General features: G+C 51.2%; 1 protein-coding gene across 3 annotated transcripts in view; it reads left to right on the top strand.

The window, feature by feature from the left end:
• Window positions 1-13,453, top strand: part of COL22A1 (collagen type XXII alpha 1 chain) — a 299,863-nt gene that overhangs the window by 19,193 nt on the left and 267,217 nt on the right. For all 3 annotated transcript variants that reach the window (XM_037803432.1, XM_037803433.1, XM_037803431.1), the window contains exons 2-3: window positions 2,397-2,559; window positions 3,999-4,565. In XM_037803432.1, coding sequence (XP_037659360.1) covers window positions 2,469-2,559; window positions 3,999-4,565 — 658 coding nt within the window. In that variant the 5' untranslated portion in view covers window positions 2,397-2,468. The remainder of the gene's footprint in view (window positions 1-2,396; window positions 2,560-3,998; window positions 4,566-13,453) is intronic.

Genomic DNA, 13,453 nt, shown 5'->3' with positions numbered 1-13,453 from the left:
TGGGTGGAAACAGGCAAATGTGCGACCCAAGTTGGGGGAGGACTGGATTCAGCCCCCTACACACCATGTTGGGAGGTGGGGAGCAGCAGAGGAGGTAGGAGCATGTGATGGTCATCCCTCCCCTGAGGCCAAGCGTCGTGCAGAGCCCCCAGCCTGGCAAAGGGGACCCGGGATGCGAGAGGAAGAGCTGGGTCCCTATCAGCAGGACCCAGGTGACCGATGGGACCCCAGGAGGCCGTGGGAGAATGTCATGAAATGGAATTTATCAGTCATTTGATTTAAAGCCCAGCACAGCATTGTCAACCTGAGTTGGGGGAGATGCATTTATTTTATTAAAAGTTGTCATTCGTTGGCATTTGGTAGGTGCAGGGGGCAGAGCAGGAGGTCGCTGGGGAGGGGGCAGTGGTGGGCTGGGAGGAAGGGGCATCTCCCTGGGCCTGGCCCTCGGATGCTACAGGCTGAAGGTGCAGCAGGATGTTCTAGACCAGATGTGGAACCAGGGCTCATTTTCCTGGGAGAAATGCGGCTGCTGCTGACAGGGTGTCCAAGTCCTTCTCGACCACTTTAGGACAAGTGACGTCACCTGGACAAAGTCAGCTCAGAAGCTGTCAGATTGGGGTGATCCACCCCGCAGGCTGCAGGGGGAACCGACCGAAAATTGGATGAGCTCAGTGGCCACAAGGCCAGGAGGGGAGGGCATTCCCTGATGAGGGAGCAGGTGGCACAAAAGCCCAAGGGCAAGGGCATGCTCGGTGTCCTGGGAAACACACGGAATTCCATGAGGCTGGGGGGTGAGCAGGGCGTGAGGCGGGATGGATGGGGCAGGGATGCCAGGGCAGATGAGGCCCCATGGCAGCTCATGATTTCAAGTGTGCACTTGACTTCCTCTCTTGATATTACCCTGTGTGTGTGTGGGCATGTGTGTGTGTGTGTGCAGGCATGTGCGCATCTGTGCAGGCATGTGCATGCATGCGTCTGCAGGCACGTGTGCATGTGCAGGTGTGTGCATGTGTGCAGGCACACGTGTGTGTGCATGAGCGAGAGAGGGGGAGGGAGAATGGGGCACGATTCCAAGACTGGTTTGCCCGCACTTGTCATCGATTGCTGCTCCGTTGATGTTGTTTTTGGAGGTTTCCTTCCGATTTGCAGGAACGCTTTAATTTGTTTCAAATTGCCTTTAATGAACATTATCAACAGGATTCAGAAAAAGTCACAAAAAGAGAAGCCCCCACCCCACGTGCACGAGACTGCTCCCCCTGCCCATGGCGTTCGTGTTCCCATGTCCTGCCCTGGTGGGTCACTCGTGGGGGCCCAAGGCTGCAGGGGACGTGCCGATGGGTGGGCGGGGGTGTCTGTGGTCCCCTGTGGTCTTCCCATGGATCATTTCAAATGTCTGCATCCCATTTGGCAATTTATAAACAAAGACAGTCTAAATGCATTTGCTTCCGGCTTACTCTCATGCCACCCACTTAACATACTTCTTGTTTGTTGAATCCTAAACTATATGGTTTTGCCTGATCTTTAAAGCAGAATAATTCTTAGGTGATGGTTGGCCTTTCCCCTTGGGATGACTTCCCTACCACTGCAGGGGGAAGCAATCCCTTGACAAATTCTTCATTCCTTCATCCATTTGTGGACATTTCCTGAAAACCGGCCTTGAGTCAGCCGGGCCTCCGCCTCCAGGGGCCGAGCAGCTGCGGGGCAGACCGAGAAGAGAGTGGATGAGAGCAGGGACAACCACTATGCCTAGAAGGGAAGCTGGGATTCGGAGGGAGCCGGCGAGTCGTCCCCTGTCCATCCAGCTAGTGGGGTGGCTGGGGAAGGCTTTCCAGAAGCGGAACGTCTGAGCCCAGGACGGCCAGGGGGGACAGGGCGGGGAGTGGGGATCTCAGGCAGAGGGAAACCCTTCCATTGAGATAAGGGGGTGCTATAGACCCGGCCTTGGTGGGAAATGGCTCTATGGCTCCTAGAGCAGGTGCAGAGTGTGGGGGCATGGGGAACGGGGCGGGAGGATCACAGCAGGCGGTGGGTGATGTATTCAGTGGGCCACGAGGACACCAGCTGCATGGTCCTCAAGCACCGAGACCCAGCCCCGCTCCTCTCAGCATCCCCATGTCTCATCCTGGGGCCCGGGAGGTGCTCCATGGGCATTTGTGAATTGGATGGCTGGAGGGAGAGATGGGGATGCGTGAAGAGAGAGGATAGGTGGCTTTGCTCTCGAGCAGGTCACACAGTTGGCTGGGTGAGATGAGAGCCCGAAAGGAGGGCAGGTGGCCGGGGGGCCATGTAGGTGGGGGTTCCTCCTGTGGGGCTGGGGGTGAGGGAGCCCAGTGCTTGCTTCCGGCAGCCTTTCAGCTCAAGAGCTCTTCTCTAAAGGCGTGTCTTTCTCCACACAGGAGATGCTCCAGTAGATCCCAACGGCGTCTCTTCCTGGTCGAGAAACGCTTGTCCCTGAGCACAAAGGAGCCATGGGCGGCCTCCGAGGGAACCCCGTGGCCAGCCTCCTCTGCGCCCTGCTGCTGTGGAGCGGGGACGGCGGCTGCCAGGCCCAGAGGGCAGGTGGGGCCCTGGCACAGCACACTGCATTGCCATTTGTCCATCCTCTCCCTGCGTGTGAGTGTGTGGGTGCCATGTGTAGGAGAGTGATCTAATGATTGACTCATTGGGTGCAAGAGATACCAGCAGTCACCCGACAAGTGTGTGTGTTCTTTATCCTCCAGCAGGTGTGTGTGTGTGTGTGTGTGTAAGTGTGTGTACTTGCATGTTTTGTTCTTGTTGCTGCATTTGTCTGAGGGTTTTCTTAGGGTCAATCACTAAATTTGGAATTGGTGGATCAAAAGATGCCCTCCTTTACAAGGCTTCAAAGACCCCTGAATACGAGTGTGACAAGTCCCATGCCCTCTTGTCAGGTGTGCAATGTACACTCCTCACACTCACACACCCTGGCCACCATCAGCCTTTTACCTTTGCTGATCTGAGAGTGTAACAAAGTCCTTCTTTTCTCTTTCTTTTCTTCTTCATTTTTTAACCAGCCACATCTTTGTCCAGGGGTCTTAGAAAAAGACCAAGCCCGAGCTCCTGGGAAAGTCAAAACGGGGGCTTCTCGATAGTACCCTTGTACTTTTGTAGAGCCTTTTGGAGTTTAGATAGCACTTTTCTTCATAGTCTCTAATTGTAAAATGGGGACAAAGAGGAGGCTCCCAGCACAAGGTTACTGTGAGGACCAGAAATAAATTATGGAGTGCTTCATTTTGTTTAATCAGAAGCATTTTATCATTCATATGAAATTTATGTTTAGAACAATATAAGCATATATTTATAAAAAGCATATGGCACAATTTCTGTAAATTTATATTTCAAATATATAAATGCAATATATTTTGTATTATTTATAACAGTGAAATACTGTAAACTTTTAAAATATCCAATGAGAGAGCCCTGGCTAAATTAATTATGCTTATCCAGGCAGTGGAATCTCCGCAGCTGTGGAAGCAGGCATGTGCAGTCTGGAAACAAGTATCTAGGATATTGCCAGATGTGGGGTGCACAGCTTACATATCAATAGCTGATGGAACTTGAAAAGGGCAAAGAAGTATACGCATCATGGTTTAACAGTGGTTATCTGTGTCGGCAGGAATATGGACATTTAAAACATTTTCGATTGCATTTACTGACTTTTCTGAGCATGCATCACTTACAGGAAGTGTTAAAAATAATGGAGTCACTTTTTCACCAGAATAAAAGTATTTAAAGTGGCTGACACGGTGATGTTCCATAAAGGTGGATCATCATTATGTAATATTATTTATTCTCAGTTGAACCTCGGAAAACCCATCTTTATTGCCACGTGGGGCTCTGAAGTTCAGAGAGTCCCAGCAGCCAGGCAAGGCCCCCGGCTCCTGAGAGGCCACGCGGGCATCTGAGCCAGGGGTGGCTCGAGGTCCCCGGGAGAAAGCCCCTTCCACAAGCCCGAGTCATCCTTTCTCCCCTCCCCGCAGGCTGCAAGAGCGTCCACTACGATCTCGTCTTCCTCCTGGACGCCTCCTCCAGCGTGGGCAAGGAGAGCTTCGAGAAGGTGCGGCAGTGGGTGGCCCACCTGGCGGACACCTTCGAGGTGGGCCGCGAGCGCACCCGCGTGGGCGTCGTGCGCTACAGCGACCAGCCGAGCACCGCCTTCGAGCTGGGCCGCTTCGGGGCGCGCCAGGCGGTGAGGGCGGCCGCGCGGCGGCTCGCCTTCCTCGGCGGCAACACCAACACGGGCGACGCGCTGCGCTACATCACCGGCCGCAGCTTCTCGGCGCAGGCGGGCGGCCGGCCCGGGGACCGCGCCTTCCAGCAGGTGGCCATCCTGCTGACCGACGGCCGCAGCCAGGACCCCGTGCTGGACGCCGCGGCGGCCGCGCGCCGGGCGGGCATCCGCCTCTTCGCGGTGGGCGTGGGCGCGGCGCTCCGCGAGGAGCTGGAGGAGATCGCCTCGGAGCCCAAGGCCGCCCACATCTTCCACGTGTCCGACTTCGACGCCATCGACAAGATCCGCGGGCAGCTGCGGCGCCGCCTCTGTGAAAGTGAGTGCGTGGGGAGGGGTCGCCGCGGCTGCAGGCGGGGGCAGCTGAAGCAAGGAGCGGATGGCGGGTGGGGTCCGCCATTTCTGGGTTCAGTAACGTAAGCAACCCTCAGTAAAGAGCCCTCGCACGTGCCTATTATTATCATCAAGAAAACTTTCCCATCAAGAAAACTCCCTTCCTGGGAGGCAGAATTAGGGGCTGGGGCGGAAAAGGCTTTGGGATTAAAGAGGATTGTGTTCTAACCCCCACGCACCCCTTCCAGGGACAGGCATCTCTGATTTGGGAGGGGCACCTGCAGACCTTCCAGAGCAGTGGAGGTGAGAAGCATGCGCACATATCAGGGTGAAACATAGGGGTCCCTTTTCCTCTCCCAGGGGGTTGCAATGAGGAATGGTTCAAGAAAACAGCTAAGCAGACTTTGTGAACTGTAGCCCGCGCCACCCAGTTCTTGAGATGGTCAGGGGCTGCTTATCCCAGAGGCCAAGTGCTGTTGACCTGGTGACCTAAGATAACCCAAGGTCTCTAACTTACTTGTTTAGAATCTGTTGATCATGCTCGGGGATGGGATTGGGAGAGCTGTGATGGGTTAGGGTGTGCGTGTCAAGCAGGCAGAGAGCTGATGGCCCCTGGGGCTCTGACCTGGGAGCCTGGTGGGTCATTCTGAGGACAGAGCAGAAGGATGAAGTGGGTTTCTCATCCACCAGCCTGTCTCTGCCTCTGTGTGCCTCATTGGGGGTGACATTTGTCCTTTTTGGGTCTGAATGGGTGCCGGGTAACTTTCCCCTCCAGGGCCAGCAGGGGCTCTGCTGTGAGGGGCAGAAGGGTGTCTGGGAGCAGAGTACCAGCCTTTGTCTTGCACTTCTGCAGGAGGATTGAGCAGCCCTGGGGGAAGGAGGCCCAGTGGGTCTCATCTTGGCCCAGGGAGAGGGAAAGCCCTAGGGGGTCAGGGCAGGGGTAGAAGGTGCTGGAGGCGGGGGCAGCTGGGCATGAATCTGCAGATGGGCTCAGACCTGGTCCCGGGGGTGCCCAGTGTGCAGCCCAACAAGCAAACACTGTCAGTTCACTTAACCATCACTTACGGATTCAACAGATAATTGTTAAGCATTTTCTATCGTGTGGCTTCATGCTTGCTAATTTCTGGGGCTACAACAAACGAACAAACAAACAGAAACTAAAAGTCCCTGCCCTCAGGATGCACATAATCAAAAGACAGGAAGAAGCATATAAAATGATTATGGCACCACGGAGTAAAGCTTTAAGGAATGAAGGGACAGTCTCATGGCAGGATCCTTGACCCAGTCTGTTTGGGTGATATGGATGGTGTTTGTGAGAATGATGGAGGGCTCCCTGGAGGAGGTGGTGCTTAGGTGGTTTAGAAGGATGAGTATGCGCTGCAGGATAGGTACAGGGGGTGGGGGATGCCACAACCACTTTGATGAACTATAATGGGCCCATGGCTGGAGGGAAGGAGGGGAGTGGGAGCTGGAGGGCTTCATCAGATGGCCAGGGCCTTGAGGGTGAGGACACTGGGAGGTTTTATGCAGGGCATGACTGTCTGGATCCACGTGGAGAATGGAAGGCCAGCAGGGCAGCAGTGAAAAGAGAGGCCCTTTACGGGATTGCTGGAGTCTTGCAGAAACAGGATTGAGGGATAGTGAGCATTTTACAGGTGAGGAAATGGGTTTCCAGAGGGCTTAGTGAAGGAAACCTGCAAGGCCCTGTTCAGGGACTTTCCACAATGACTTCATTTGACCCTCATTACAGCCTCATAGAGTAAAGACAATCTCCTTTTTATTGATATGACAATTCAGAGTGCTGAGATCCTGGATGGTACAACTGCAAGGCATGCCGGACCCTCAGGCAGCAGGGCAGAGAGCAGGTGAGGCTGAGCTGGGAAAGGGAAGTGAGAAGAGACGGCCCTGGCAGGGCCAGAGCTGAGGGACTGATGTCGATGCACACTGGCCAGAAATCCAGTGAGCACAGCTGTCATTCCAGAACACCTTGATAGGGGTCCTGGGAAGCCAGGCGAATTCTAGACCCTACCCACTGCTATTTTGCCTCCTGCCAGCCATGGTTAAGTTTGGGTCTAGATCTCAGCAGGGCTGATTCCAGACTTTGAAGGACTTCTGTGCTCAGGACAATGGTGCTGGGAGTGGCAGGGACAACCCCAGAGAGGTCAGGTCGTGGAGAGAGAGCTGCCCAGTTGGTGAAGCAGCAGGGCAGGCCACAGAAGCTGGGCCTCCAGCCTCCACGCGCCAGGCTCCTCTCCCTGTACCCCGAAAACACACATTGCATTATTGCTGACTTTGGTTCTGAATCGTGGACCGTGGTTTTGATCACAGCTAACTAAACACGCCACCCAAACTTCCTCGAAAAATAGAGTAAATTTATTGTCACATGTGATTGAAAAGACCAGGCATCAGGTAGCTTCAAACAATGAAACTGGGACCTGGTTGGCTTTCTCCATTTCTAGGTTTTCTGTGTCATTCAGGTCCCCAGTAGAAAAGAGATGTTGGTGAAGGTTCTGTTTAGAGAAGGGCGAGACCAGTGAGGGATACTGAGCACCCAGGAATCAGCAACGGGGAGAAGCCAGCTGCAGGAAGGGATGGAAGGTGTTACTGAGCCCGGTTAGGGCTGAGAGGGACCGCCAGGCGGAAGCTTAGTTGCAGAAGGACACAGCTGCTGCCAGAGGAACATGGCGCCCAGGCAGAGAGGGGACGGGAGAGAAACCACCTGCTCCCTCTCTCCTCCTGCTTGGCCTGTGCCTCCCGTTAGCCAAACCCCATTTGGTGCCAGCCAACAAGGCGACCAGGTCACTGAGTCACAGCCCAGCCTCCTGGGCTCCTAGCAGGCCAGAGAAGGGTAAGAATGGGTGTGGGCGGCAAACTGAGATCCCAGCAAGGTGAGTCTTCCTTCAAACCCAGGAGGGGAGGAGCCTGTGACCCAGCAGTCCTGGGGTTCGGTCTGATTGGACCAGTGCAAGTCATGTGACTGTTCCCAGGCCAATCCCTGGAGCCCAGGGGTGGAAGTAGTTGATCAAGATTCATCTTGAGCCTAAACCACCTGAGCCTGTCCAAGATTGGGGGGTGCAGTTAGCTCCCCCTCCCCCATTTCCTGAAAAAAGAAAACAACAACAGTTTTCTTACCAAGAGTATGGGAAAATGCTTGCAGCCAGCCCAGAATATCACATGTCCACCATGGTAACATTAAGAAAAACTTATGAATTCTCTATATCTAGGCTTCTCCAAATGCCTAAATAGATGTAAAATTTAAGTTAATACTCAGCAGTCTATAGGGAATCAGTGTTGGTAAATACAGCTGTGAGATAATGAGGGTCTAGTCTATTCTGATGACAAACAAAACAAAATTCCTTTGCAATTGCCTCAATTAAAAACAAAGCAAACAAAATGAAATAGCTAACAATAATATAGAGGAAACCATGTAGTGAGAGTAAATCAAGAAGCATCACAAAATCCAAATTACCAGAAGTCCCTTGGCCCATAGAAGTTCTAGATCTCTGGATCCATCTGCATGGGGATGACTTACCCTGATAGGAGCTGTTTTGAATAGGGACTTTATACTGATGATCTGGAAAAATCACAGACTAATACATGCCTATTTTTGTGTAATAATCATTCAGTTCAATCCAATCCACCCATCCATCCAATCATCCATCCATCCATTCATCCATCTAGCCATCCATCCATCTATTCATCTGTCCATCCATCCATCCATCCATCCATCACCATGCATTATAATAACCATTTAATTCAACTCATTCATTCATTTGTTCAAGAACCCCACTTTGAGTGCTTCCTCTGTGCTGGGGCATGTGCCAGGTGAAGGGGTGGGACCAGTAATGGGTCTGACATTTTCTTTGTCCTTGAGGAGCTCTTGTCTAGTCGGGCAGCAGGTGATAGACTGATAATTACACTATGGAGTAATTGCCACCTGATGTCTTATATCTACAACACCTTATCTGCCTAATCTCTGTCTTCCCACCCAGGAATATAAGGTCCACAAGGGCAGATCTGTCCCTTATTGAGTCCCAAGTGCCTGGATCTGAGCCTGGCATGTAGAAGAGGCTGCCGACACAGGGTTTAACGGCAATTGAAGGTAGTGACCTTCAGTCCTGTGCTGGCAGTTGTCATGTGCAAATTAGAAATACTTGCGCAATGCTCCACTCCCTCCAAAGTGCAAAGAATAATGATGTATGCATATACAATGATACACAAATCTGACATTATGGCCAAAAAAAGCTGCAGGTTTGAGCTCATGCATCTTTAGGTTGGCAGAGAAAAATGATTAGGTCTTGGAATTTGGTGAGGGTCTGAAAAAGGAGGCTGGCTGGGAAAGGCTGAATCCTGCCATTGATATCACTCTCCCTTGGGTGAAACAAGGACCGTGGAGACAGACTCTAACCTGCCCTCAACCTGCCTTCGCTCAACAGTGCACCAAGTGCTCTGTTGAATTCCAGCTGCACATCCTGCCACTGACATCATATTATCCTGTAGAAACACTCCCTCACCCATCTGCAAATGTGATAACTTAGTGTTACTAACACATCTATGATTTATTCTATGCTTACATACATTATCAGAGTTAATATTTACAATGACCCTATAATTGAGTTTGCACTTTTATCCCCGATTTGTCTTGGAAAGAGGTCCTGTTACCCTCTGAAGGCAGCACGGCTAGCGAGGAGCAGAGCTGGGAGTTTAGCCCTGCTCTCTTTGTCCCCGGGTCCTGAATTCTTACCTGCAAGTTATGCTTTTCAGGAAACATCTTTAATTCTGTCATTTCAATTAACTCTTGCCACAATCCTCAAAATAATCTTCTTGCTCTTCCTCTTTTATTGTAGATGGCACTGAGGCATAGAGGGGCTAAATAGCTGATCCGGGATTGCAAAGAACAGGGCGTTAAACTCTTCATCCAGCACCTGCTGCCTCAGAATGCGAGTCCTTTCCGTCCACTCTGCTGGACCCTGTTGGATATTTAATTGTTAAGCACATAGCCAGGGCCTGCCTTAGGGCCGGCTCCATGAATCTTTGTTCAGTAAATGAGTGAAGCTCACAGTGCTTAAATAAATCATTATCCCCATTTTATAGATGAAAAGGAATATCTGCAAACCTGTGATAGAATAACAATAGCCTCAACAATAACAGTAGCAGAATGGCTGATGGAATTCTGTTTCTTAGACCCAGGGGCCCTCCCCATCCTTCATGTACACCGTCACCCTGGACATGAGGGCCCCTCCCCTGAGGTCTGAAGTGACCCAGGGGCCTTTGGCTTTGGGCCCCTCCAAGACAGCCCTCCGTGTCACTGTTTAAACTTCTGCTTCCTGTGGCCTGACAGAAGGTCCCAGGGGACCCCTGTTTCAGCCTCCACTTCCTGCTGGGGACGGGCTGGGGCCGAGGCGGCGGCTGTAATTACGGCTCTCTGCACCCGGCTCGGCCCGAACAGCCTTTATATAGCTAATCGTTGGCCGTCAGGGAGCCTGTGGAATGCACTGGCCGCAGCTGACAGGGCCTCCGCCTACTGCTATTCTGGGGACACTCGCTGGTGGTCCTGTCGCCTCTCCCCTTGGGCGAGGAGCTCCCTCTTAGAGCCTGTCTGCAGCTCCTGCACCCTGGGGCGCCTGGTGCTGCTGTTCTGCTCAGCTGCACGCCTGCCCCACGGGGAGCTGTCACTACCAGATGGGAGACTCGCTGGGAAGACGGGCTGGCAGGGACAGCTGAGCAGCTTCTTGTGTGAAAGGGGGAGATGAATTTTAGTTTCCACCGGTAGTTCTCACAGGAAAAGTCAGCTTTTAAGGTTAGCCTGTGACTCTTGGCAGCCCCCTCGCGGGCTGCTTTCTGGGGATGCTGGGGTGGCCTGAGGCTGGGGAGAGCCCTCTGACTGCCGGTGCCCTCCCTCCGCTGCGGCTTCACTTGGGGCCGGCATGCAGACCGCTTGGGCTGCTCCGTCCCAGTGAGCCTGTTATTAGGTTTCCTTGAACAAGTTTTTGTACTTTTTCTTTCCCTTACTCTAGTGCAAACGATTTCAAGTAAATAACAATTTGCTTGTTTACTTGTAAATGCAATAGATGGACTTTTGTTGATTTTCACAATAATGGGTTTTTAAAGGCTCTTCGGGTATCTTACTGGTTATTTTTTATCAGTGCCCCATCATCGAATCCCTCTTATCTCCCAGGTGTTTTTCTGAGGTCATAGTGGTGACCGAGACGGATATGCTTCTTCGTTCTCGGTGACTTTTAGGGTGACTTTTTTAGAAAGGAAGGGAGATAGGTAATGAAGCAAATCAAGCCAATGGCAAGATAATTTCATATAGTGAGAAGTGTTTTGAGGAAAAGAAAGCAGGGAGATGGTTCTAAATATCTCAGATGGAGATTTGAAGAGAGAAAACTTGAGTTGAGCTTGGACTGACGAGAAGTAACCGTCCATGCCAGGAGCGATGGACCATGGGTTCCAGGCACAGGGAATGGTGGAAGCCAAGGCCCAAGGGTTGTCCACCTGGCTCGCTGGAGGGGCTTAGCGTGTGGCCGGGGTGTCTGGATGGAGGGGCAGTGCTAGCAGCTTAGAGGACGTAGGCGGAAAGTGTTGTTATCCCCATTTTTGAGAATCAGCAATGGAGGCTTGGCCAAGTAGCTTTACTTTCCCTGGTTCCTGCAGCAAGAGGAGCAGGTCCAGGCCGGCCACAGTGTCAAGTCCCGGTGACACTCTCCCCCTCGGGACCCAGCAGACAGCGCCAAGCCCAGGCCTCTGTGGGCCTGTCCGGGTGGCATGGCCGGCGGGGGGATTCTTTGAGCCCACCTCTCCCCGTGAACCTCTGAGGGCTTTGTAAAGACCTCAGCAAGGACACAAAGTCCCCGGGGTCTGTCCCTTCCTGACCACACTCTTGCCTGCTTGCCCACACCCCTCTGCCCAGCCCAGAGACCCTGTGGAGAGCTCAGGACACACACACTCACCCATCTGGGCACATGTGTGTGGCCGCAGAGGGCCCCACCCGGCTATTCGCGCTGGGTGGGTCCAAAGGCCGTGAGGGCTTGGCAGCAGCAGCGGCTGTGGGTTTGGAGCCGCCACGTAGATATCTGTGGCTGGGTCCTCGGGACCGCGTCGGCCTCGGGAAGCAGTTTAGTCCTGGGCCCCTGCCCTTCACCTAGAGGTCACCGAGGTCCTCCTGGGAAAACTTGTCATGATGGATGCCAGCTGCCAGGATTAGTCACTGGGTTACTCAAGTCTGATTATGTGCTGGGGGTTTTTTAATTAGGCCATTACTGAAAATGATGAAAAACTAAAAACCACCCATCCTTTATTTTTTTATATATAAATCAAGGGAGAGAAACTTGTCTCCCAGCTCTGCCCTGCCAGAACCAAGCCTAGAGATGACCTCTGGGGACCGTGGGGAGCGTTTTCCCTGCCTGACTTCTGCCTCTATCTGAAACTATGGAATCTATGCATTGAAAACAGCTTGCTTTCAGTCAGGGTATGTGGCCCTAGCTCATTCTTTATAACAAATGTGTCTTCTTGGGCTATAAGTATAGCCCATCATTTCTTCAGTTATTCTGAACTCATGATCATTTATCTTGCTTCCTTGTTTTGCTTTGTTCTAACAGTGCATTGTGGGGCTTTGTCTTGCTGGGCTCTGTATATACCTGTAGATTTACTCCTGCAGGTTGATTCCACGAAGAGGTTGGTGTGGTCAAAGGGCTTCCCTCCCAGCTCTGCCTGCGTCCCCCTGTGAAACCTTAGAGGCCCTGATTTCACCTCTCTTTGCCTCATCTCTTCTCTGTAGAAAGGGGTTGGCCGCACGCCTGCCGTGGATTATTGCGAGGAGCTGATGAGTTAGGACAGGGGGGCGGCTTTGCCAGTGCTGGCCCCAGGCATGTGGGACAAGTGTTTGTGCTTAGGAACTTTTTTATTTTTAATTTAATTTAATTTAATTTTTAATTTTTATTTTGAAATAATTTCAAACATATAGGACAGTTGCAAATACAATACAAACCCCATACAGAGAACTCCAACACCCCCCCCACTCCCAGATATCTGTATCTACCAATTTTATATTTTGCTACCTTTGCTGTACCTTTCTTTCTCCTTCCTTCCCTCCTTCCTTCCTTCCTTCCTTCCTTCCTTCCTTCCTTCCTTCCTTCCTCTCTCCCTCCCTCCGTCCCCCCCTTTCTTTCAACTGTATCTATTATCTTTCTGTCAATTTTCTATCTACCCATTTATCATCCTCTGTACATTTGAGAGCAGGTTGCATATATCATACTCCATGAACTCATAACACTTCCATGCACATTTCCTACAAACAAGGATATTCACTTACGTCATTAACTTAACTGCAGTTAGTTCAAGAAAATTAATATGGATATGAAGCTTAAAGTCTATGTTCCAGTTTTTCCTTATGCCCCCTTTGAGCTTTTCTCCTCCATACTTAGATACACTCCAGTATCATATCTTGCATTGATTGTCATTAACTCTTAATTAACTTTTTTTAAATTAACTATATAAAAAATTTTTTTTTAAAGATATACGATAAAAAAACACTTCAAACAAACCATAACAAGGGAGTAAGAAAAAGACAACCAAGCTAAAATAACTACTTTACTTCCAACATGTTCCTACTCTACCCCAAGAAAATAACCTAATATAGCAACTTTTCTGTGAACTTGTTCCTACCATACCCATCAGAAATTAACAAACCAAAGTAATTCCTGGGCATTCCCAGAACGTTAAATTTACCCACGATAGCTTATCTGTTCTTATTAGGTTATCGTTCCCCCTTCATTAATTGCTCTCTGTTGCTAGTTCCCCTATATTCTACATTATAAACCGTTTATTTTAGGAGTGTGTTGTTTAACCTCCAGGTGTTGGTGAATTTTCTAA

Source organism: Choloepus didactylus, chromosome 14 (genome assembly GCF_015220235.1).
Source record: "Choloepus didactylus isolate mChoDid1 chromosome 14, mChoDid1.pri, whole genome shotgun sequence".
Classification (NCBI taxonomy): Eukaryota; Metazoa; Chordata; class Mammalia; order Pilosa; family Megalonychidae; genus Choloepus; species Choloepus didactylus.
This window is presented reverse-complemented; position numbering and strand designations above follow the sequence as displayed.